This window comes from Nothobranchius furzeri, chromosome 3 (assembly GCF_043380555.1).
Source record: "Nothobranchius furzeri strain GRZ-AD chromosome 3, NfurGRZ-RIMD1, whole genome shotgun sequence".
Lineage (NCBI taxonomy): Eukaryota > Metazoa > Chordata > Actinopteri > Cyprinodontiformes > Nothobranchiidae > Nothobranchius > Nothobranchius furzeri.
Window position 1 is genome coordinate 83,377,618 of NC_091743.1, and position 22,438 is coordinate 83,400,055.

Here is a 22,438-nt window from a genome sequence, read left to right on the forward strand (position 1 = left end):
GACTGCAATGACAACAACAACAAAAAAAAAGTTAAATATCCTTTTTAAGATGAATGACTGCACCACTAGCTTTAAAATGTATTAAACAAAGGAACACTTAAATTTAAACATGTTGATGAAAATTATATTCTCTATAGACATCACAAAAAATGCATTTTCTCTCTCTCTTTCTTCACATGTAGAAATCCCAATTTTCTATTTGTTCTCATTTTAAACATATTTGAAAATCATTTTTCAAAATGTTTTTTATATTTTTAATTTTTGTTTTTGTGAAGCGCTTTGTGATTATATATCGTGTCGCATTTGGCAACAGCCGTTTTTATCTGCTCACTCATTCCACGCCAGTACACACACTCACGAGCTCGCCTGAGGCATCCTTCCATCCCCAGATGTGATGAATGAATCGGCGGATGAGGTCTGTTCTCAGTGTATCAGGAATCACAGCTCGTTCTCCCCTGAAAACAATGCCATCCTGATAACTCATCTCTTCCTGGAATCCAAAATAGTGTTGAATGCTTTGGGATAGTTCTTTTTTGTTCCCCGGCCAACCTCCCTGAATCAGTTTGATTACTTCCTGCAACCCCGCATCTTGTTTTGTCGCCTCTTTGATTGCAGCCATTCTCACCGTTGAGATGGGTAGATATGCAATCATGTTAACCATCTCTATTTCTGTTTCAGTTTCACCCTGACTGCTGTCCATCAAGTAAGCCCTGCTTAGTGTGTCTGCTAAAAGCCTGTCTCGTCCTGGCACATAGGTCACATTGATGACATATTTCTGTAATCTCAGTAACATTCTCTGTAATCTCTTTGGCGCACTAAGTAGTGGTTTCCTCACGATATTTTCAAGTGGCTTGTGGTCACTTTGCCCCCTCACCTGCCTGCCATAAGTATAATTGGTGAAACTTTTCCAGTCCAAATACTATGGCCAAACACTCTTTTTCAATCGGGGCATAGCCCCTTTCTGTGGGAGTCAGCGCTCTACTTGCAAACGCTTCAGGTTTCCCTTTCTGTGTAAGAGCCGCGCCTAACCCCATCTCGGAAGCATCACATTGTACCGTAAGCTCCTCACTTTGGTCATAATAGCTGAGCACTGGGGCATTTATTATCTTTTCTTTTAGTCTGTCTAGCGCTGTCTCGTGCACCTCTGTCCATTCCCACACGTTGTCCTTATGTGTGAGCTGTCTCAAAACTTCAGTCATCTGAGAGGTGATCACAAAACTTTGAAAGGTAGTTTAACATACCCACCACAGGGTATCCGCGGGTCCTTAAAAAGTCTTAAATTAGCTTTTCCAAATTTAAGGCCTTGAAAATCCTTAAAAATGACAAATAATCCTTAAATCCAGTTACCAAAGGTCTTAAATTACCAAAGACCCAATAAACAAGATTCTTTTATTTCTATAAAATGTTTGTGAAATTCTAGTTTGTGTTCAGCATTTTTTTGTATATGATATTGGCGTAAGCGGAACCGTACACGTTCAGTTGGTTGTGAAAGGGGGCTATTATTAGATGAGCATATTAGCTGGTTAAGCTAGTGGGAGCTTGCGCCATGGGGAAGTGCAAGTTTAATGGTAACTGGATGGCTAATCCCACGTTTGCGACGTGGTTAGCACCGGTTCCAGGCAATAGCTGGAAATTATAGCTTGAATTTAATTTTAAAAATAGCTTAAATTTGGTCAAAGTGGTCTTAAAAAGTCTTAAATTTGGCTCCCTTAAACCTGCAGATACCCTGCACCAGTCTCTGCACCCCTTTTACATCTGTAGGTCTCGGCAACTCACGCACTGTGCACACCTTCTCTGGGTCAATGTGTAGGCCGTCTGCTGTCAGTAAGTGACCAATATAAGGTACTGAATCTTTTCTCAGCTTAACCTTTTCTGCATTGAGTTTTATGTCTCTTTGTCTGCACCTGAGTAGAAAACATCTAAGGTTTTCATCACGGTTCATCTCTGCTTCCTGTTGTGTGTCTCCCTCACCTGAAATCAGTATGTCATCAGCAATAACGTACACCCCTTCTAAGCCCTCGAGTGCTTGCATCAGTTTTCTTTGGAATACTTCTGGGGCAGGACTAATACCCATTGGCATCCTGAGCCACCGATATCGTCCAAAAGGGGTAGCAAACGTGGTGAGATAACTAGACTCCTCATCCAGTTTAACATGCCAAAATCCCTGCTTTACATCATACACAGTGAAGACCTTTGCTTTGGAGAGTGCCGGCAGAATATCTTCAATGGTTGGGAGTGGAAAACAACTCCTTTTGAGGGCTCTGTTCAGTGGTTTGGGATCTATGCAGATCCTTGTCTTTCCAATGGGTTTCGTTACTGACACCATACTGCTTATCCAGTCTGTACTGCACTCCACGGGTGCTATGATTTCTCTGTCTTCCAGACTTTTCAACTCCTCTTAGAGTGGGGCCATCATAGCAACAGGCACCCTACGTTTGGGCAGTTTTACCGGTGTTACAGTTTCATCTATTTCTATGCGGTACTCTCCTTCCAGGCAGCCAACGCCTTTGAAAACATCATGAAACTCCTTCTTTATTTTGTCCATGTTTGTTAGTTGCTCTCTTTCTGGGACTTTGTCTGTGTTATGCGTAGTCACTATACTGTCCATTGCCAGTATATTTTCATACTGCACCCTGATCAGTTTCATGGCTTCGCTTGCCCTCCTGCCCAATATGGGGACCCCATCTTCCTGATCCACCACCTGAAACTCAAGCTTGTACAGCTTATTAGTTCTCGGGTTCCGCAGTTTGGTTTTGCATTTCCCAAGCAGGCGTATTTTTATTTTATTATACATGACAAGTATCTTCTCCGCATTATCCAGTTGTGTGTTTGGGCTCAACCTGTGTATGGGGATAACGTTACATGTAGCACCACAGTCAATCTGAAAGTTGACAAGCTTTTTGTCCAGCAACATCCCTGCAAAGAGGTTTTGACTTTTCCTGTGTGCCTCATTCATTTGATTTATCATCTCTTGGTGTTCACTGGCATGTGTTATTGTCATGATGTACTCACCCGATTCACTTGTATCCTCAACTGTTAGCACTGGTCTGCTTTTCTTGTCTTTCACGGGTCTAGATTTACATTTCACTGCAAAGTGGTTCTCTTTCCCGCATTTTTTACACTTCTTTCCGTATGCAGGGCACTTTTGTTTATTTTTTACATGCCTGTTGCCAAATCTCTGTTTTTCTTCCTGGACTCATTTTCATTGCATGCAGTTTCTCCGTCAATCTGCCCTGGAGTGTTTTACTGTTTTCTTTCAACAGTTCTGAGGCTCTGCATATTTGTATGCGCTTATCCAGTGTTAAGTCCTCCTCCCTCAAAAGTCTCTCCCTCAAGGAAGAGCTACTTGTTCCACAAACAATGCGATCCCTTATCAGTGAATCCTGAATGTCACCAAAGTTGCATGAACGGGCCAAAACTCTTAAGTCCGTCACATATTTGTCGATATTTTCATCTTGTCCCTGGTTTCTGACAAAGAATTTGTACCGCTCCACAGTCTCATTCACTTTTGGATTGCAATGGTCGTCAAACAGCTTTATCATCAAACTCACAGTAACTCTCGCTGATGTAGCACCCCCATCAGTGTTCTACGAAGTTCTCTCCCTCTTTCACCGAGTAGATAGTTAAATAACTTAACTCTCATCGTTTCTTCCACCTCCGGCATTGTGAGGTCTGTGTACAGCGTGAACTCCTCCTTCCAACTGTTCCACGTCTTAGCCATGTTGGCAGAGTCCAAGCAGAGAGTCGGAGGTGGTCGGATACCTTCCATCAAAACGCCAAGCGCACTCTTCGGCTCCATCAGTGGCTCTGTACTCGTCGACACGCTCCCGCCTGTGCTGGCGTGCTAGGCTAACAGCCTCCAGCTATCGGCACAGTCAGCTCTTCCTAAAGCAGCTCTCTCACCTTGTAGTTGCATTTACCACCGCTGCCACCATGTTTCATTCTGTTCTGTTGCTCAACTTTACAGAATGGACGGTTAAAGCAGTATAGTTGCTTACACGTGAAACTTTATTAACATCCGTGCCAACTCCAGGTACAAACATAAGCTCAGCCTGTTTCTGGCTTCTTTGTGTTCCCTCTAAACAGTTCCCCCTAGAAACACATGAGTACATAGCATTCCTCTTGTTACACATCTCACCAAATACAAATTCGGGTCTCGGGAGATTAAGACTAATATAATTTTCTACAAGGTCTAGATTTTTGCTTAACAAATTTTTTCATCCAGTACTCTTCTGCAATTTCAGCAGGTGCTGTGGCTTAGTTGGTAAAAGTGCCTGTCTAGTGAACCAACACATTCCCACTCCTAGCGCGTCAGAAACAAACGCTTGGTCAGCCACCCTCTGTCATGGGTGATTCTGCAGGTTGAGTGCTTTGCAGTCTTGTTTCTGGTTTTGTTGTATTTCCGGTACTTCCTGTTTTATTTTGTGCATTCACTTCCTGTCTCATTACAGGCAGCTTCACGACATAAGGCTCCTCACTAATCTGCCTCATGTCTTGCACCTGGGTCCTGGCTTCTCCATTTAAGCGTGTTTGCAACAGTTTCCTTTGCCAGTTTGTCTTCTCCTGTTGTGTGATGTGAACCTGCTCTCAGAAACACTTGGTAAAAGTGTATTCAGTTAGATTTGGACTTTTCAGTTGTGTTGTTCTCCAGGAATCCCTTCTGCTGATTAAAACTGTGTGAGCTCTGCATTTGAGTCCTCTTTGTGCTTTGATACCCTCCGCGTCAGACTCCTGATGCCAAAAATGCCCTTTTTCATCACTTATGTGCGAAAAGGTTTTTTTTCTCTTTTCTGACTGCAGATCCCAATGCAGCGATAAGGTGGCAGCCCAGGGAGAGGGGCAACGGTGCAAACACCTTTTTTTTTAGAAGAAGAAATGCTTTCAGCGCTTCTACTTGAGGTTTTAAAGACATTCAAGTCATTTAGAATGGAGGAAAGAGCCACAGCGAACTCCGCTGCCGTCTTTGTTGTTTATGAGAAACTGAGCATCGCTGTGTGTGACGTCCGCGATGCTGTATCTAACCTCTTGAGTTCTCCCATCTAGTTTGCAGGTATTACTGAGAGAAGTGAATAACGTCTCAGTTCGTTCAAGGTCTTTTAACTTGGCTGACACTGACCGGCAGAATGGAGTAATTTTCTCAGAGCACCTGCACATTTGCAAGTGAGTTGACTTGTATTTTATTATTTTTTTATTTGGGGGTGGGGGGTCAGGTGTTAAATGTAAAATATTTTTGATGTATATATTTTCCCCTTCAGGATGGACACAAGGTGGCCTGACCAGCTAAGAATTTGCAGAGGAGAAATGTTTCGATGTGGAAAAATTTGTAAAGCTACTAAACTCCTTCTGACCCAAGTGAGCGAGTGTGTGTGTGTGTGTGGGCGTGCGTGTGTGTGTGTATGTATATATGTGTGTGTGTGTAAATGAACATGTGTGTGGGTATACATGTTCTTATGTGTTTTTAGGTATTTTTATTCTTATTCATTGTGGTTGTTGTATGTTTTAGAGAGCGAACATCTACCGAAGCCAAATTCCTTGTAAATGTAATTTTACTTAGCCAATAAATCTGAAATCTGATGATTTTGTGTTGGGCGAAAATGAGTCTCACCAAGCCCACTAACCTCTTGTGAACAGGATTATGTTTAACAACGTAAGCATCTCCAAACTGCTCCCTTGCAGTGTCGAGTCACTATTAAATGCAATTTAATGTTTACACCTCGGACCTGGTTAGCTTTTAATGTGACACAAAAACTTTATCTGATCAAAGGGGAAAAAAAGACGATTTCCACTCCATGAATAGAAATAAACTGGATGTTCTGGTAGGCGTTGTCTCCTGTGCGAGCCCGAGGGAAGTTTTCTGACAGCCTGACACGTTTTGTCACTGCTGTTCTGACTGGTTAATCTCTGCCAGGTCAAGCTCAGCTCTGTTTCTGGTCTAAATTCCTGTTTGCTACATCAAACTGACCTCATGTTCATCACAAACCTCTGCACGTCCTCCTCTGGGACTTGATTTACTTCAGATACAGTTTTCCAAGATGCAGCAGAACTGAAACAGGAAAAAGAGAGAGGGAACATTAGTTACCAGGACTGAAATCCTGAGGGGACTAGGATTATTTACTTTTAAACTGGAGCAGAACAGACCTAGCTGTGAGTCAGACACCTCTATAGCTACACCGCCTTTTTCAGATTTACCTGTAGTGACACGCAGAAACAAGAATCCAGTTGGGCCAGAAGGCGATTGTAACTCATCGATCTGCACAGACGGAGGAAGACCTGCTGACTGCTGTTCAGATCCCGTGAGTACTCCTTGCTTTTAGCAGCTTTGCACAAATTTCTAACTCTAACTTGATGCATTTTTTTGTATTTTACCAAGTTTGAGGCCAGAATGTTTCTGTTAGGAGTGGTAATCACACAACAACAGATACTTAAAGACTAAGTTCACTTATTTCTTCAATGCATTTGCAGTGGTCTCTAGAATAAATGCCTTGTCAGTCAATCTCTGTGAGGGGGAAAGCTTTCGCGCTCCTGTTTCAGGAAGTAGAAGCGAGACAGTGGAGAGGGGAGCAGAAGATTTGGAGTCTTCTTTCCCGATATTAAGTCAAATCAAATTCTTAATTACCATAATTTCCGGACTATAGCGCGCACCTCAATATAAGCCGCACCAGCAAAAAAAAAAAAGGTTTTCTACACACACACGCCGCACTAATCCAAGCTGCGGCGCAGCAGCTACATGCAGGTCTCCGGCGCACAGTGCATGTATGGCCATAACATAAGATAATTAGACAGAAAGACGCTACACGGAGGTTTTTCGTTGTTGTTTTAATTCAACAAAATGAATTTCAAACACGGGTGAATGTGCCTGCAAGTTTAGAAAAGAAAACAGCACTGATAGCATTCATATTTCTGGACGGTTATAAAATAAAAACAGAACTGACACGTTATTACTGGTCATTTGCATGCATGTTTAGAAGAAAAGAACAGGGCTGACACAGCATTAATAAGCCCCAGATGACTAGAAAATAAAAACTGCACACAAAACATGCCTGGTTAGTAATGATCTGCACAGTGGAAACAGTGGAAACACCTCAGCCGTCCGCTCTTTGTGTGTTCACCCAGTCTTCAAGAATGTTTTCCAATTCCGGCCATCTGCTTTTATTTCCTCTGAAAGCTTTAGTCTTTTTTTTGCATTGACTGAGTTCTTCCCGCTGCCGCCTCCAACGTCGCACCATTGATTCATTTATGCCAAGCTCCCGGCCGTGCAGTGGCTCTGTTTCCTTGTTTGATGGCCAGATCGATCTTTTTTTATGGCGCGGTATGGGGGCCAAAATTAAGACTACTGCCCAGCAGCAGGAGGCTATATAAATTCTGAAGTAAACTAGCGACCTGATTAATGATAAGCTGGCGCCGGTAACTGAGAGGCTGGCGCTGCTTACTGAGGAATAGACCTTTACCGGCGTTACTACTAGATACGCTAGGGACTAGCAGCCCTCGGCTGGTCATTGACTGGTTCACACACTCCCTCTGCTGTCTATTAGCATGGATAGGCTAGCTTTAGCCTGGACGGGCTGGTGTTAGCATTGGAGAGGCTAGCCATTAGCATGCCTAGGCTGGCCACTTGCTGACTAATGACTCTCCGAGACATGCTGATGGCTAGCCTCTCCGATGTTAATGCCAGCCTATCCATGCTTAAGGTCTGTCAAGGGGGTAGGAAATCCAGCTAGTGGCCAGCCTAGGCACGCTAATGGCTAGCCTCTCTGATGCTAGCGCCAGCCTATCCATGCTAATGGTCCATCAAGGGGGTAGGAAATCCAGCTAGTGGCATGCGCACGCTAATGGCTAGCCTCTCCAATGCTAACACCAGCCTGTCCAGGCTAACACTAGCCTATCCATGCTAATAGACAGCAGAGGGAGTGTTGAATCAGTCAATGACCAGCCGAGGGCTGCTAGTCCCTAGCGTATCTAGTAGTAACACCGGTAAAAGTGCTATTCCTCAGTAAGCAGCGCCAGCCTCTCAGTTACCGGCGCCAGCTTATTAATCAGATCAGTAGTTTGCTTCGGAATTTACATAGCCTCCTGCTGCTGGGCAGTAGTCTTAATTCTGGCCCCCATACCGCGCCATATGTTTTAACTTGAAAGCTGCAGCATATGCATTCCTCCGCGTGTTTTCCATGACGAGGGTGTGTCTGATGTGTAAACGTGCTGCTTTAAATCAAAGAACGTCTTCTTCCGCGTAACGTTTTGCCGTGCCTGTCCCACTTTACTGCTGGAGAGTGCCTCTAGTGGTTGTTGGCCAACAAAAATCTACACATGAGCTGCACCATGATATTGGCCGCAGGCTTCAAAGCACAGGGAAATAATAGTGGCTTGCAGGCCAGAAATTACGGTATAACCTTAAACGTTTTAATGTGATTGTTTGGTTTGAAAACTCACTAAAGTTGAGAAAGCAGCAACATTCTGGTCTCTAACAGAACTGTAAAGCTCATAATTGTTGCTGTTTCAGGTTGGACTGGTTCAACTGTAGCAGCAACACCATCCGGATTTATTCCTCAGAGCCTCACAGCGAGGTCCTCAGAACAACCGATAGAGATGTTCAGCAGCAGCTCAGGTGAGAAACACAGAAATGTCTCCCTTTGTGATTTAGGAAGGTTCTTTAGACTGATTTTTCTCTCTCTGGTTGGTGAACGGACAGATCACCACCCTTCAGGCTACAACATGGGCCCTCAGCCAGGAGGCCAGCAGCCTCAAGGGGGCAGTGGGAGCCATGGTCCTGCTAAAGACCATGGAAAGGATGGTCAGTATGGGGTAGATAAGGACCATGGGGATAAAGGTCACAAGGAAGATCAGCCCCAGGACACCCAACGTAAAGATGATCATGAAGGTCAGAAGAAACACAGCTCTGACAGGAACAAAGGTGAAGGTGACCAAAGTCATCCTGATGGTGGAGACAGAAGTTCTGCAGGAGGCCGCAAAGGCTGCACGGAACGTAGAGGAAGTGGGAGTGGCAGCGATGATGACGACCATCCTGGAAAACATGAGCACAAGCACGGATGTGGGCGTGGACGTGGACGTGGCCACGGACATGGACACGGAAGAGGTGGGCATCATTAGAGAAGCTGAAACAGGTGAGATTCAACATTTATCAGCTCTGGCCCAAAATCGCCCCCCGAGCTTGTCTGACTGGCAGAAGTGGGCGGGGCTCTGCAGGATATGATTTCGTATTCTCTGAATCAGCATAAAGCACCAGTTGAAACTGAGAGTATATCATGTGATCTTATCTTAGATGAGGGTCGAACAAGTTATTTAAGTCACAGAAAAAGATTTTACTATGAAAACTGTATCTTAATTCATGTTTTGTTTTTCAGGCGGATTGTGCATCAACCAGAGATTATTGAAACTCACGAATATCAGTTTTGAACGTGCTTTGCTTCATAACAATCCTGATTTAACTGCTGCTGCAGAATAAATTCAATTATTTCCTTTTCTACATCCCCTGTCATGTCTCCCTGTCATGATGCAGAGCGAAGTGGAAGTTATTCTTGAAATGCTTGGATAATACGTCTAAAAAAATCATTCAATAAGCATTAATTAAATAAAGCAAACCAGTATTTTCTTCTTTGAGTTATTTCAGACCCACAATGCTTGGGTATCTTCTCAATGACAGAAGGCGATCTAAACTTTAATAAAATTTAAAAAATTTGATGAATGTATAAAAGCAGGAGTGAAAAGAGTTGTTTATCCCTGGGTAATGTCTGTCAGGCTGAAGTCTTTTCCTCTTGACTCAGTAGCTGCAGCCTTGCATTTGGGTGGAGTCTCTGAGTCAGTTTTGGTGATGGGTGTTGTTCAGCACCACCCATTCAGCCTGCAGGGATTTTAAAATAACTGGTAGTGGGAAAATCGCAAAACAAACAAAAGAGTGAATGATTTCTTTTGACATGTGCACACCTACCGGAAGAAACACAAGTTTATTCTTCAGGGCTAATAGATTAATTTAACCACCTTCATAGACAAGAGCTAGCAGCTAATTCATTAAAATGTGTTGAAATTGCCTTTTTACTACATTTCCCATAATGCAGTTTGATGCTGTTTGACTTCACTCCACCAGCTGCTGACCCTGCAGTGTTCCACATAAATAAGGTGTTCTGTCCCTTTAAGAACACAGTCGTTTTTAAAAAATCAACTACTAAATCAGTAATGCCGTTTTTAATGATTCAATCTAAAAAGTGCTTTTATTTCATTTTCACCAAAAAATATGAAATGTGTTTTTAGTTGATGGGTGCGGGCTCGACCAGCAGAGGGCAGTCTAACCCTGGATTAGGGTGACTTCCTCTTTAAAACCTTTCTGATTTTCTGAGTTTCAGATATCAGAACATCTGCTGTAAAGTTCAAGTTTACTTTTGGACCAGTGAGAATAATCTGAGTTCTGATACTATTAACAATAAATGAATAAATAAACTATGTGTTTAACGCTCTTCAACAAAAGAATCATTGGTTGATAAAATAGTTTACAGATTTTATTCTTTTTGAGAACATTTTGCTCTTCAAAGTGGCAGAATTAAAAATTCCCCCAGTCAAACAGCACAGGTGATGATTATTTGTCGGGAAACCATCGTTTGTTGGAGGTTAAAACAACCAGTTCTGTCTGTTGACACAACTTCTGTAACCTGACAACACAACAGAGGAAAAAGAGACGACGGTGTCAAGAACAGTGGTGTCTGTGTTTTTAAATACTAATCACATCAGAGAAATAAAACAATATGAACCTTTTAGAAAAGAGAGTGAGGCTCCAGAACCAGAACTCATGTTAATCATAGTTTTCTGATTTACTCCGTCTCTGTGTCGATGAAAGGCATCTCCTCGTACTGATTGTTGACCTCCCAGCAGACCTTCAGAGCCTGGGCCACGATCTCCTCAGAACTCCTTTGTGCAAAGTCCAGAATTGTTCTAGTGGCTGGATGAAGACATGATGAAGGACACCCATCCCTCAGAAACTCTTCCGTTTCATCGTGTGTGTAGACCGCAGCCTGCTTTGGGTTATCTGAATTGGTCTGAGAACAGCAGCTGGACTCGTAACATCCCATTTTGACAGAACCACGGCAGGAACAGCAGACACTTCAGCCACAAATCTACGGAAAAACACAGAAGGTGTTTCTCCCAGACTGTTTATCCTCATCAGAAGTGCCCGTCTGTTTATCTAATAACAGAACAGAAAAGGTCGGATCTTTTTACAGGTTAGAAAACAGCTGACTGTTTTAGGTAGATTCCATTTTTGGTTATTTTTTAAACACAGATAAGGTTTCTTTTTTATCTTGCTGACGTTTCGTTTGCGGCTGCAAACATCCTCAGAGCTGACGCTGATGGTGGCATCACTTTCTACTCCGTTTGTCCGATGATGCAGTCCCATGCGCGATCCAACGAGTAAACTCCATCGTCCCTGTTCATGGTCCCACATCCACGTCTCCTTATCTCTATAGCTTCTTTTATCCATCTTTTGTGTTTCTGTAGTTCGGTGTTTATGATCCTTGTGTTGTCCCAGTCCATTACATGGTTTTCTCTTGTGCAGTGATCTGTTACGGCTGACTTCTTTATTGTGCTTTCTGCTCCTTGTTTTGCTGCTCTTGTGTGTTTTCGACTTGTTTCTTTCTCGCACTCCTTTCTATGTTCTATTGTTCGTGTGTTGAGTTGGCGTCCGGTTTCTCCTATGTATGTTTGATTGCAGTTTGCATGGGATTTTGTAAACGACTCCGCATTTAAGTCCAGCTGGTATTTTGTCTTTTGGGTGCACTAGTCTGTTTCTTAACTGTTGTGTATGGTTTTGTTGGTGTGTTTATGTTGTGTTTTTTAATTGTTGCTCTTATTTTTTCTGTTACGCCTCTGATGTATGGTAGGGTTATCACTGGTTTTGGTTCTTGTCTTTCTGGGTTTCTGGTTCTTTGCTTAGGTTGTTTTTTTCTTTCTGTTGTTGTTTGTTGTTTTCCTTTGTTTATTGCCCATGTCGGGTATCTGCAGGTCTTTAAAGCATGTTGTATGTGTTTGTCCTCTTGTTTACGGCCTCTTCTGTTATCATGTTTGCTCGGTGATATAATGTTCTGATTACTGACATGTTGTGTATGGTGGGGTGTTCTGGTGTCCATAATAAATATTGGTCTGTGTGTGTTGGTTTCCTGTATGTGTTTATGTTTAGGGTCCCGTCGGTCTGCCTGGTGATTTTCATGTCCATAAATGCTATGCTGCCTTCTGTTTCTGACTCATGTGAACTTTATGCTGCCTGTGTCGTCAATGTTATTCAAGTGTTGTGTTAGTGTTTCAGTTTGACCTTTTGGTATGATTTCCAGTATGTCGTCTACGTAGCGTATCCATAGTTTTATTTTGCAGTTTGGGGGGGCAGTGGCTATGGCTTTTTGTTCTAGGTCTTCCATGAAAAACTCGCGCAGGGTGGCTGATAATGGGTTACCCGTGGCGAAGCCTTCCAGTTGTTTGTATATAGTGTCATCGCATGTGAAGTACGTGGAGTTAGCTACCAGTCAGAAGCCACCATCAGCGTCAGCTCTGAGGATGTTTGCAGCCGCAAACGAAACCGTCAGCAAGGTAAAGAGAAACCTTATCTGTGTTGAAAAAAGAACCAAAAATGAAATTAGAAGACAAACACAGCACGAACGTGCAAAAGATGTCACACTCTTGAGGAGTTGCCATTTTACCATGTTGAGTTGGATACAATTCCAGGAAAGACACGCAAGTCTAAAAGGCAAAGAAGAGAGAAGCTTCTAGCCTCAGCTACAATAGAGAGTGAGGGCCTACCACATCCTAGCCAGCTGCTAGATTTTAACATTCCCTCCTAGATTTTAAAATTAATTTGTTAATATTCACTAAATCAGACTGATGTTACTAATTCAGTAAATGTCAAGTAATGGGATAAGAAAGACAACATATTGGACATTCTGTTGGTTTCTAAGCTTCAGCAGTAACCAGGGGCAATTCTAGCATCAGAGGTTTAAGGGGGCTGAGCACCCAGTGATCTGCTGCTCGTCTTGCTGAGGTTTTTGTCGGCCAGGAGAGGAAGCAGAAGACCTACCTTTGACCGAGAATGCTCCTTCACCAGACACAGTAAGTCCTTTGAGGGTGAAGAGGGTGGTCAGGCTAAGATTAGGGCTCAGGATAACACGAGGCATCCAGCTATAAAGCATAATGCCAGTAAAAGCTCTTTGCCTCGGTTTAAACAAGACATCCGCTGTTATCTTAGCAATAAATTAGGTCACACCCAACATTCATATCCAGCTACTAATCGGGAAGAGGCTCTGTTGGACTCAGGCTGTTTTCAGACAGTAGTTGTGTCTAGCATTGTACCCAGAGAGGTGTGGGGTAAAGCATCAGCTCATATTGGCTGTGTTCATGGGGATGAAAAGGTGTACCCTACAGCCAGGGCCAGATTAAGACTTCATTGTACCCTGGGCAACAATATTCAAGGGCCCCATCATCACGACCCGAGGATCACCATAATGTGGTCACATACAGAATATATTACTGTAATATGCAGTAAATATACTCAATACTTGAATGCCTGACATCACGTAACCCGCTCAGGGTAACTTTTGACCCACCTTGTGTGGACTGACCAATGAGGAGAGGGTCTTAACTTGAGGCCCTCTCGTCATTGGTCAGTCTGCATGAGACTGACTCTCAACTGACGTTCAACGTCATAGGCAGCGAAGCGTCTCTGTGCAGCGCAAAAGCCCGGGTGGACAGTTTGTTTAATATAGGGTGACCATATTTCCATTTCCAAACAAGAGGACAGGGGATCTGTGCCTATGACGTCGCACTATGGCAATGCCACACAATCCACGTTGGGACCCATTTTTTTGTAAGAACTAAATTAAAATCAGATTCTGCCAATAAAAGGGCTCAAAAACAATTAATACATGAATATTTTGCATATTTATTGCAAAATCTCATTTTTCTGCTTTAGAGCGGCAACAAGGTTTTATTAATAATAAAGTATTATACCTTTTGTTTTACTACAGCATCGGTAAGCTTCCTGTGCACAGATTATTAAGGATGCTTGTTTCAGCTGTGAGATTAGACAATAGGGTCAATGAAAAAATAAGTTGTCACACACTCCATGGAAACTTTCAGAGAATCCACAAATAGTGGCTTTCAAATGGTTTTGCTACTTTTAGCAAGTTTAGAAAAGCAGCAGATGAGACAGCGTGTCTGATAATTTAGTTTTTCATCTGATAATATTAGAACATGTCAGTGTTGTCTGAGGGGCTTTTATAAACACTGTTATAACTAATACTCCTAGACAGGGTATGGATTACACAGAGGCTTCTGGGGAGCCCAGTTATGGGGGGGTGGGGTTCATTTTGCCTTGGCCCCCAAAATGTCTTGAAACAGCCCTGGGTGTGTGACTGAGTTTTGAATGTGATCTGAATTGTATCAGATGTATAAATATGACATGTGTACAACATTGTTTTGCAGGTAAAAATGTGTAGTGGGGATAAATCTACGTACATTTTACTTTTCAACACTTTGTTTTGTTTTCTTGTTTTTATTTAACTATTTTCCTGTCCTGTCTGTCTCTCATCTTCCTGCATCTCCTCTAAACTCTCCAGAAAAACTGCTGCCTGGATTCTTACTTTTTCACCTCATCAGTTACTTTTGAGCAGATCAAAGGGATCTCCTGACTGCAAAGCGGAGAGCGCGTTTCGATGCGTCAGTGAGGTGAAATCACCGCAGCACAGGTGATGAGCTCCGCAGAGCGCTTCAAGCACAAAGAAGACAGAAAGTAGAGAACATGTGCGGACATGAACAATCGTGTGTCAATCATAGTTTTTTGGTTGCGCCACTTTGAGAATGGACCGTGCGCTGGACGCAGCAGCCTGGAGCGCTGCGCACCGATCATCGCTCTGCCGCTCTCTGCTGAAAAGAGTCCATGAATGATAATATAGTAATATAGGTAGAAAACTTTTTTCCGGCTCCCCTGGATGTGTAGGATATACAGCTCCCCCATCCCTGCTCCTGGATGAAAAGCCGGACATTTTCATCAATACAAGAACCCCCTGTCCGGACATCCCGGACAGAGTGAAAAGCGGACATGTCCGGGGAAAACAGCACGTACGGTCACACTAGTTTAATATAAAGCGGGAGATTACAGATACAGTAATTTGCTCGTGCCCTTGCTGCCCTGGGCCCTTTAGAGTTTGTGGGCCCTGGGCAATTGCCCAGTTGCCCATGTGGTTAATCCGGCCTTGACAATAGGTGTAGTTTTCATTGCTCCACAACACACTCTTAATGCTTGACTTTGTATGAATTCAATCCTTTTCATTAATGTTTTAGATGCTGAACTATAAACTATAATCCCATAATCTATCACTGATCGTATCATTGCACAGCACACGTTTTTTAACGCCTGAGCACTAGCCCCCCACTCATATCCTCTCACATAACTCATTATATTTATTACTTTTTTGCATCTTTCCTCTATTTTATTTATATTATCCTTCCATATTAACTTTTTATCAAATATTACTCCTAAATATTTAAACTTATCTACTTGCTCCAACTCTTTTCCATACAATGTTAAATCCTCCATTACTTTCTTGTCTTTTGTAAACACCATACTTTTAGTTTTTTCCACTGAAAATTTGAAACCCCATTCATACGACCAATTTTCCACTATAGTAATTGCATCCTGAATTTTCTTTTGCACATATTGGATATTTTTCCCTTTCTTCCATATTGCTCCATCATCTGCAAATAATGCCTTACCAAACTCATTCCCCACATTCTGAAACACATTATCTATCATAATAGTAAATAATATTGGACTAATGGCACTTCCCTGAGGAGTGCCATTTTTTACTTTACACCCCCTAGAAAATGTACTTCCTATTTTTACATGAATATTTCGCTCACTCAAAAAATCTTTAATCCAGTTATACATTCTTCCTCCTACTCCTAATTTTTTAAGTTTTATTAACAATCCCTCTGTCCACACCATGTCATAGGCTTTTTCTACATCAAAAAAGACTACTACTAATCTCTCTTTATTAATTAATGCTTTTATAATTTCTGTTTCTAAATAAACAATTGCATCCATCGTGCCTCTCCCTTTCCTAAAACCACTTTGATACTGTGATATCTATTAATTTCTTTCTAAATAGTCTGTTAATCTATCCACTACCATCCTTTCCATTATTTTTCCTATATGAGATGTTAATGCAACGGGTCTATAACTATCTGGACTACTTGATTCTTTTCCTACTTTAATTATTGGTACAATAACTGCTTCTTTCGAATTTTTTGGCAATGTTCCTGTTTCACACCATTTCTGAGATGGGGATTTGCAGTTTGTTTGCTTTTAAAACATAATAGTTTGACCTATTGTATGGTTTTTACTGTATATATTACTAATTAGGTAAAAAAAACACAAACAGTAAAAATATATAGATTAAAAAAACTTTAGGGGTGCTGGGGTTGATTTTAGGGGTGCTTCAGCATCCCCCAAAACAGGCTAGAAATGTTGTTTTCCTTCTGGTTGGAGGGTTGAGCAGACCAGGTCAAAACACACCTAACATCAACCCTGTTTTTATTACAAAAACAACGATTATTGTTGCTTATTTGACATATACCACAGCCAGCTTACATGGGGCACCATATATGGGTGAGCATCTGATATCTGGTGGTGCAGCTTGTGGGGGCTGATAACAAAACTTGCACTGGGGCCCAGCTCGACCTGATATGCCACTGCCGGCCAAAGCAGTTTACCACATCCGACCGTGGACCGCTGGCTCCCGGCCTCTTTTATCTTCCACTGACTGAGGAGTGACAGGGGTGTGTGGAAAATCACCTGCCGTTGCCCGCTGAGGAGAAGCTGTGCGTGAGCGTCACCACAGTGCCCTCCAGCGTGAACCTGAGGAATAGAGGATGGACAAAAGACATGCAGCACAGGGGCGTGTTCAGGGAGTGGCCTGGGGTAGCACATGCCACCCTTGGAATCCGGCCACCCCAGGTGCCACCACACTAATTTACCTTTAAACAGGCTTTTCATTGTCCACAAAAGGCTTGGGGGTAAAACAAAAACAGCATAACCATTGGTGCCACCCATGCACAAAGTTGTGCCTAACCTGCGCCACCTCATTTTAAAAGATCTGGACACGCCACTGACGCAGCAACAGAAACAAACTTGACTAACAGAAATGTAGATTTGTAATTTTAAAGTTTTCAATTAGCCGTTTTCAAACTAGAAGAGCAGGTCTTGCAGGGAATAACCAGGTTAGGTGTTTTTTCTTGCTTTCATGATGGTTTTTACAAGACTTTGTTTTACTTTAAACTCAACAGAATCTTCCCCGTCCTGCTACCTCTTTAATTTTTACTCAGAGGAGAAAAAAAACGATTTCTCGGCCAATCACAAAGCCGTGAGTTGAGCCTCATATCAGAGTCCCAGCACTCTGCCCTTCTTCTCTTCAGGATGCTCCTCGTCCTCTGCCTCGCCGCTTTCCTTTCTGCGGGGTCCGCCATGGAGATGAACCAGACCTCCAAGCTGCTGGCGGACAACCTGGAGCAGTGCTCGGCCTGCGATTACCGGGAGCACAGCAAGCTGATGAGGCTCCACAGCATCAAGTCTCAGATCCTCAGCATCCTGCGGCTGGAACAGGCTCCCAACATCAGCCGGGACATGATCCGCCAGCTGATCCCCAAAGCGCCCCCTCTGACGCAGCTGCTGGACCAGTACGACCCGCGCGTGGAGGACGAGGACCACGCCACAACCGAGACCATCATCACCATGGCTACCAAACGTAACAGAATTTTATTCTCATGTGATCCAAGTATTCCTAAAAATTTGCGCGTAAAATTAGAGTTCGTGCGTAAATTCTGTGCGTAAAGGTGGTTTCAGTAGGAAACGAGTTCCATGCAAACAAATTATTCAATCAGCATGCGTTTTATTTGTTCCAGCGATCCACTTCCCCCAGGATGAGCTGTCCTCCTGTTGCCTGTTCAGTCTCAGCCCGAAGATCCAGCCCAAAAACATCCTGAGCGCTCAGCTGTGGGTCCACCTGCGTCCCACCAGCACCGTCAACACCGTCTTTCTGCAGGTCTGCAGGCTCAGCCCGGACAAGGAGGGAAACAGCACCCGGATCCGGGTCCGCTCCCTGAAGATCGACACCGATGCCGGTTCCAGCTCGTGGCAGAGCATCGATATCAAGTCTCTGCTGCAAGCTTGGCTCCGTCAACCTGAAACCAACTACGGTCTGCAGATTAACGCGTTCGACTCTAAAGGAGAAGATCTGGCGGTGACCTCAGCGGAACCAGGAGAGGAAGGACTGGTGGGTAAAACACCACACACACGCACACACACACACACACACACACACACGCACACACACACACACACACACACACACACACACACACACACACACACACACACACACACACACACACACACACACACACACACACACACAAACACACACAAACACACACACACCTCTGCAAATCACTCCTAAATGTGATCGAAGTTTAAAAGTGAAAACAAACAAAGTTGATGTTGATTTTTAAATCAACATGAAATTAATCAAATTTCTAAACTCCTTTAAAAAGGGCTGGTTTCAATTATCAGCCTGGGTTTTCCAGGAAACCTTCAAATAATTTTAATGTTTCAGGAAGAAAATTTCAAATAAAATAAATAGAGAAATTATTCATTAAAAGATCATATTTTCAAGCAGATCACAGAATATCTCTCTCAAAACTGTCTGCTTGACCCTTACCAATCTGGGATCAAAAAGGCCACTCCACTGAAACTGCTCTGTTAGCAGTGACGGAATCCTTAAAAGAAGCTAGAGCGACTGCCAAATCCTCAGTGCTTATCCTGCTCGACTTATCGGCTGCATTTGACACTGTCAACCATGGCTTCCTTTTGTCCACACTCTCTAGCATGGGCATCACAGAGAAAGCACACGCCTGGTTTGAATCGTTCCTCACAGGACGATCATTCAGTGTATCTTGGCTTGGACAATCATCTACAGTGCACCATCTTGCCACAGGAGTCCCCCAGGGCTTTGTACTAGGACCTCTTCTCTTTGCCATGTACACCACCTCACTGGGTGAGATCATTCGATCACATGGCTTCTCCTACCACTGCTATGCAGACGACACCCAGCTCTATTTGTCATTTCCACCGGATGACCACACTGTCTCTGCACGAATATCAAACTGTCTCTCTGACATATCAAAATGGATGAAATCCCACCATCTCCAACTCAACCTCTCTAAAACTGAACTACTTGTCATCCCAGCAAAACCATCCATACAGCACAATATCTCAATCCAGAATGACTTCCTATCTCTGGCTCCTTCAAAGGCAGTTCGAAATCTGGGTGTTGTGATTGATGAACACCTGAGCTTTAAAGATCATGTTGCCTCTGTTGCTCGTTCATGCCGCTTTGCGCTGTATAACATACGAAAGATCAGACCATACCTAACACAACATGCCACCCAGCTCCTGCTGCAATCTACTGTCATCTCCCGCCTCGATTACTGCAATGCCCTTCTAACTGGTCTTCCAGCCTGTACTGTGAGACCTCTTCAAATGGTCCAGAACGCAGTGGCGCATCTGGTCTTCAGTCAGCCAAAAAGAGCACACGTCACCCCTCTGTTCATTGAGCTCCACTGGCTACTGCTAGCAGCACGCATCAAATTCAAATAGCTAACACTAGCATGCAAAGTCCGAGATGGTACGGCTCCCATCTACCTGAATCCTCTTGCAAAGGCTTATGTCTCGGCCCGGCCGCTCATCACAGGATCGTTGGCTAGCAGTACCTACACCACACTCAGGACAATCCAGACTCTTCTCATGTATTGTTCCACAAATGTGGAATGACCTTCCAAGCACTACCAGAACAGGGGCTTCCTTTTCAATTTTCAAGAAACTCCTGAAGACCCTGCTCTTCAGAGAGCATCTTCTAAACTAGCACCCTCCCTGCACCCGTCCCCCCTCACTACTGTCCACTCCTTGTTCTCTCCTCTCCATGATTGATGTCAAGTTGTTGTTGTTATTATTGTTGTTAGCCTCAAGGGCAACATGCCGATTATCACTTGTAAGTTGCTTTGGACAAAAGTGTCTGCTAAATACATAAACATAAACATAATATATTATTATTATTGTTGTTGTTATACCATTAAAGTATAAATAATGAAAAAATCAGATTTTTCTTGAACACAATGAGGTAATTATCATAGTTAATTTGGATTCATTTTAATTCATTTCAAATAGATTTAAAGTTCTGCATATTTTCTGCACCGTTTGTTTGACTAAAATATTTTATACCTGTTTAGTAAATGTGTTTAAAAGTAAAACATATTTCTGTATAAATTAGACATTAAATATGGGTTATATACATTCAAGGTCAACCAGTCATTTTTCAGCCCTCTTCCCAAGGCAGTCAGCGTTGGGCTGAACTGGTTCAACACACCCACTGCTGACTGATTCCACAAAAATAAACAATGATGAACAAGAATCTGCTTCTAGACCTGCAGAAAGAGAATTTTTTTAAAAAAGGGGTGGGGGGTAGGGGGGTGACAATAATACAACAAGAGCAAAGCCTGCCCCCTCCCAAACCCACCCAGGAGTGATGCAGCTACCAGGTAGCAACCCATGGTCACCACCAAGACCCCCCAAGGGGCCCCACTCACAGCCTCTCTCACATTCAGCAGAATACAGATACCTCTGTGAGGAATCCCCCACCCCTGCTCTGAAGGCTGACGGGTCATAAATATGACAGGGCTGAATTGTCGTCCCAGTCCACCCCTGGCCTCGCCTATGTGCTCGGAGATTTCCATGTACCTGAGAAGCACGTGTGTTCAAACCTTACAGTGTGGGACCAGGACCAATGACACCCAGCTCAACCTGGACCAGGCCAGATGTGGAAGGATCCTAACAGCCTTTAAACAGTCCAGTAGTGGAGAGACAGATCCACCCACCCCTTGTCTGAGGGGAAGATAGATCTGACAGTCAACAGCATAAAGATGGAATTTCACACTGTGCCGATGAAGGAGGAGCCCCAGGGGGAGCATATATATCGTAAACAGAAGTGGATCAAGGACAGAGCCCTGTAGCATGCCCCAGCAGAGTCTCACTGAGAGTGATGAGGCTTCACCCATCCTAACACAGAAGGTCCTGCCCTGACGTTAGGAGCGGAGCCATTGGAGGGACGATCCAGTGATCCTCACCAAGACAAAAGCACTAGCTAAAAATGTATCATTAAGGACCATTAAAGTGCAGTCTCAGTGCTGTGACCAGCCCTACACCCTAATTGGAACGTCTCCTCCCAGCTCCCATCAGTTACAGCAGGTGGTCCAGGTCCTGAAACAGTAGAGCAGTCCCAGATCATCACACTCCCAACACCATGTCTGACTGTTGCCATGATGTTTTAGTGTTAGTTTAAGATGGTAAACACTTTGTTCTTTTCCAGCAACCGTTCATTGAGGTGAAGATTCTGGACAGCTCTAAGAGAACCCGCCGTGATTCGGGTCTAAACTGTGATGAGGAGTCTTCAGAGACCCGCTGCTGCCGATACCCACTCACCGTCGACTTCGAGGAGTTCGGCTGGGATTGGATCATCGCACCCAAACGTTACCGAGCTAACTACTGCTCAGGGGAGTGTGAGTTCCTTTACCTGCAGCAGTATCCTCACGCACACCTGGTGAACAAGGCCAACCCTCGAGGCACCGCAGGGCCCTGCTGCACCCCCACCAAGATGTCACCCATCAATATGCTCTACTTCAACCGTAAGGAACAGATCATCTACGGGAAGATCGCGTCTATGGTGGTCGACCACTGTGGCTGCTCTTAGTTTGATATCCTGCAAGAAGATCAAGAGAAGCTCAAGCTAAAATAAAAACTTCCAAATTTGAGATTATGCCATTTCAGAGGGTCAAAACATTGGTATTCAAAAAACTGCTCTATGACCTTTGGCATGATTTTCCCTGATGAAACCTTTTTAATAGAAATATTTTTCCAACCAAGCCATCTAAAGGATAAAAGTTGAGCCAAATCGCTTTTAAAATCCCAATTTTTGACCTTTTCATTGAGGAAACTTCACAGAAGATAAAATTGTAGACATCCATGGTCCTTCTCAACGTTTGTTGGAAATGTGATGCACTTTAGCTACTCAGTACCCATTTATGTTGGCTAATTAGTTTCTTGGGTTTTGGGTTTTCTGCCAAGGAGTTTGAATCAATTTCACCTGATAGATTATTTTAGTCTGAGGAGCCTAAAAAGCATGGCAGTTCAGGCTTGTGCTTCTCACAAAATATAAACACTGCTCAAAAATACTAAAGGAACACTTTAAAAACATCAAATCTTGTAGGAAGTCCATTGTGGTGTGGAATGGCTAATGTTTCACGAAAATGAAAATAATCAACCTACAGAGGTCATAATTTCAAA

General features: G+C 43.4%; 1 protein-coding gene across 1 annotated transcript; it reads left to right on the forward strand.

The window, feature by feature from the left end:
- Positions 1–17,400: 17,400 nt before the first annotated feature.
- On the forward strand, positions 17,401–21,978 carry LOC107384655 (growth/differentiation factor 8). The gene is made up of 3 exons (XM_015958017.3): positions 17,401–17,789; positions 17,947–18,317; positions 21,465–21,978. Exons 1-3 carry the CDS (start codon positions 17,462–17,464, stop codon positions 21,843–21,845), a joined length of 1,080 nt encoding a protein of 359 aa, XP_015813503.3. The 5' UTR covers positions 17,401–17,461; the 3' UTR covers positions 21,846–21,978.
- The last annotated feature ends 460 nt before the right edge of the window (positions 21,979–22,438 follow it).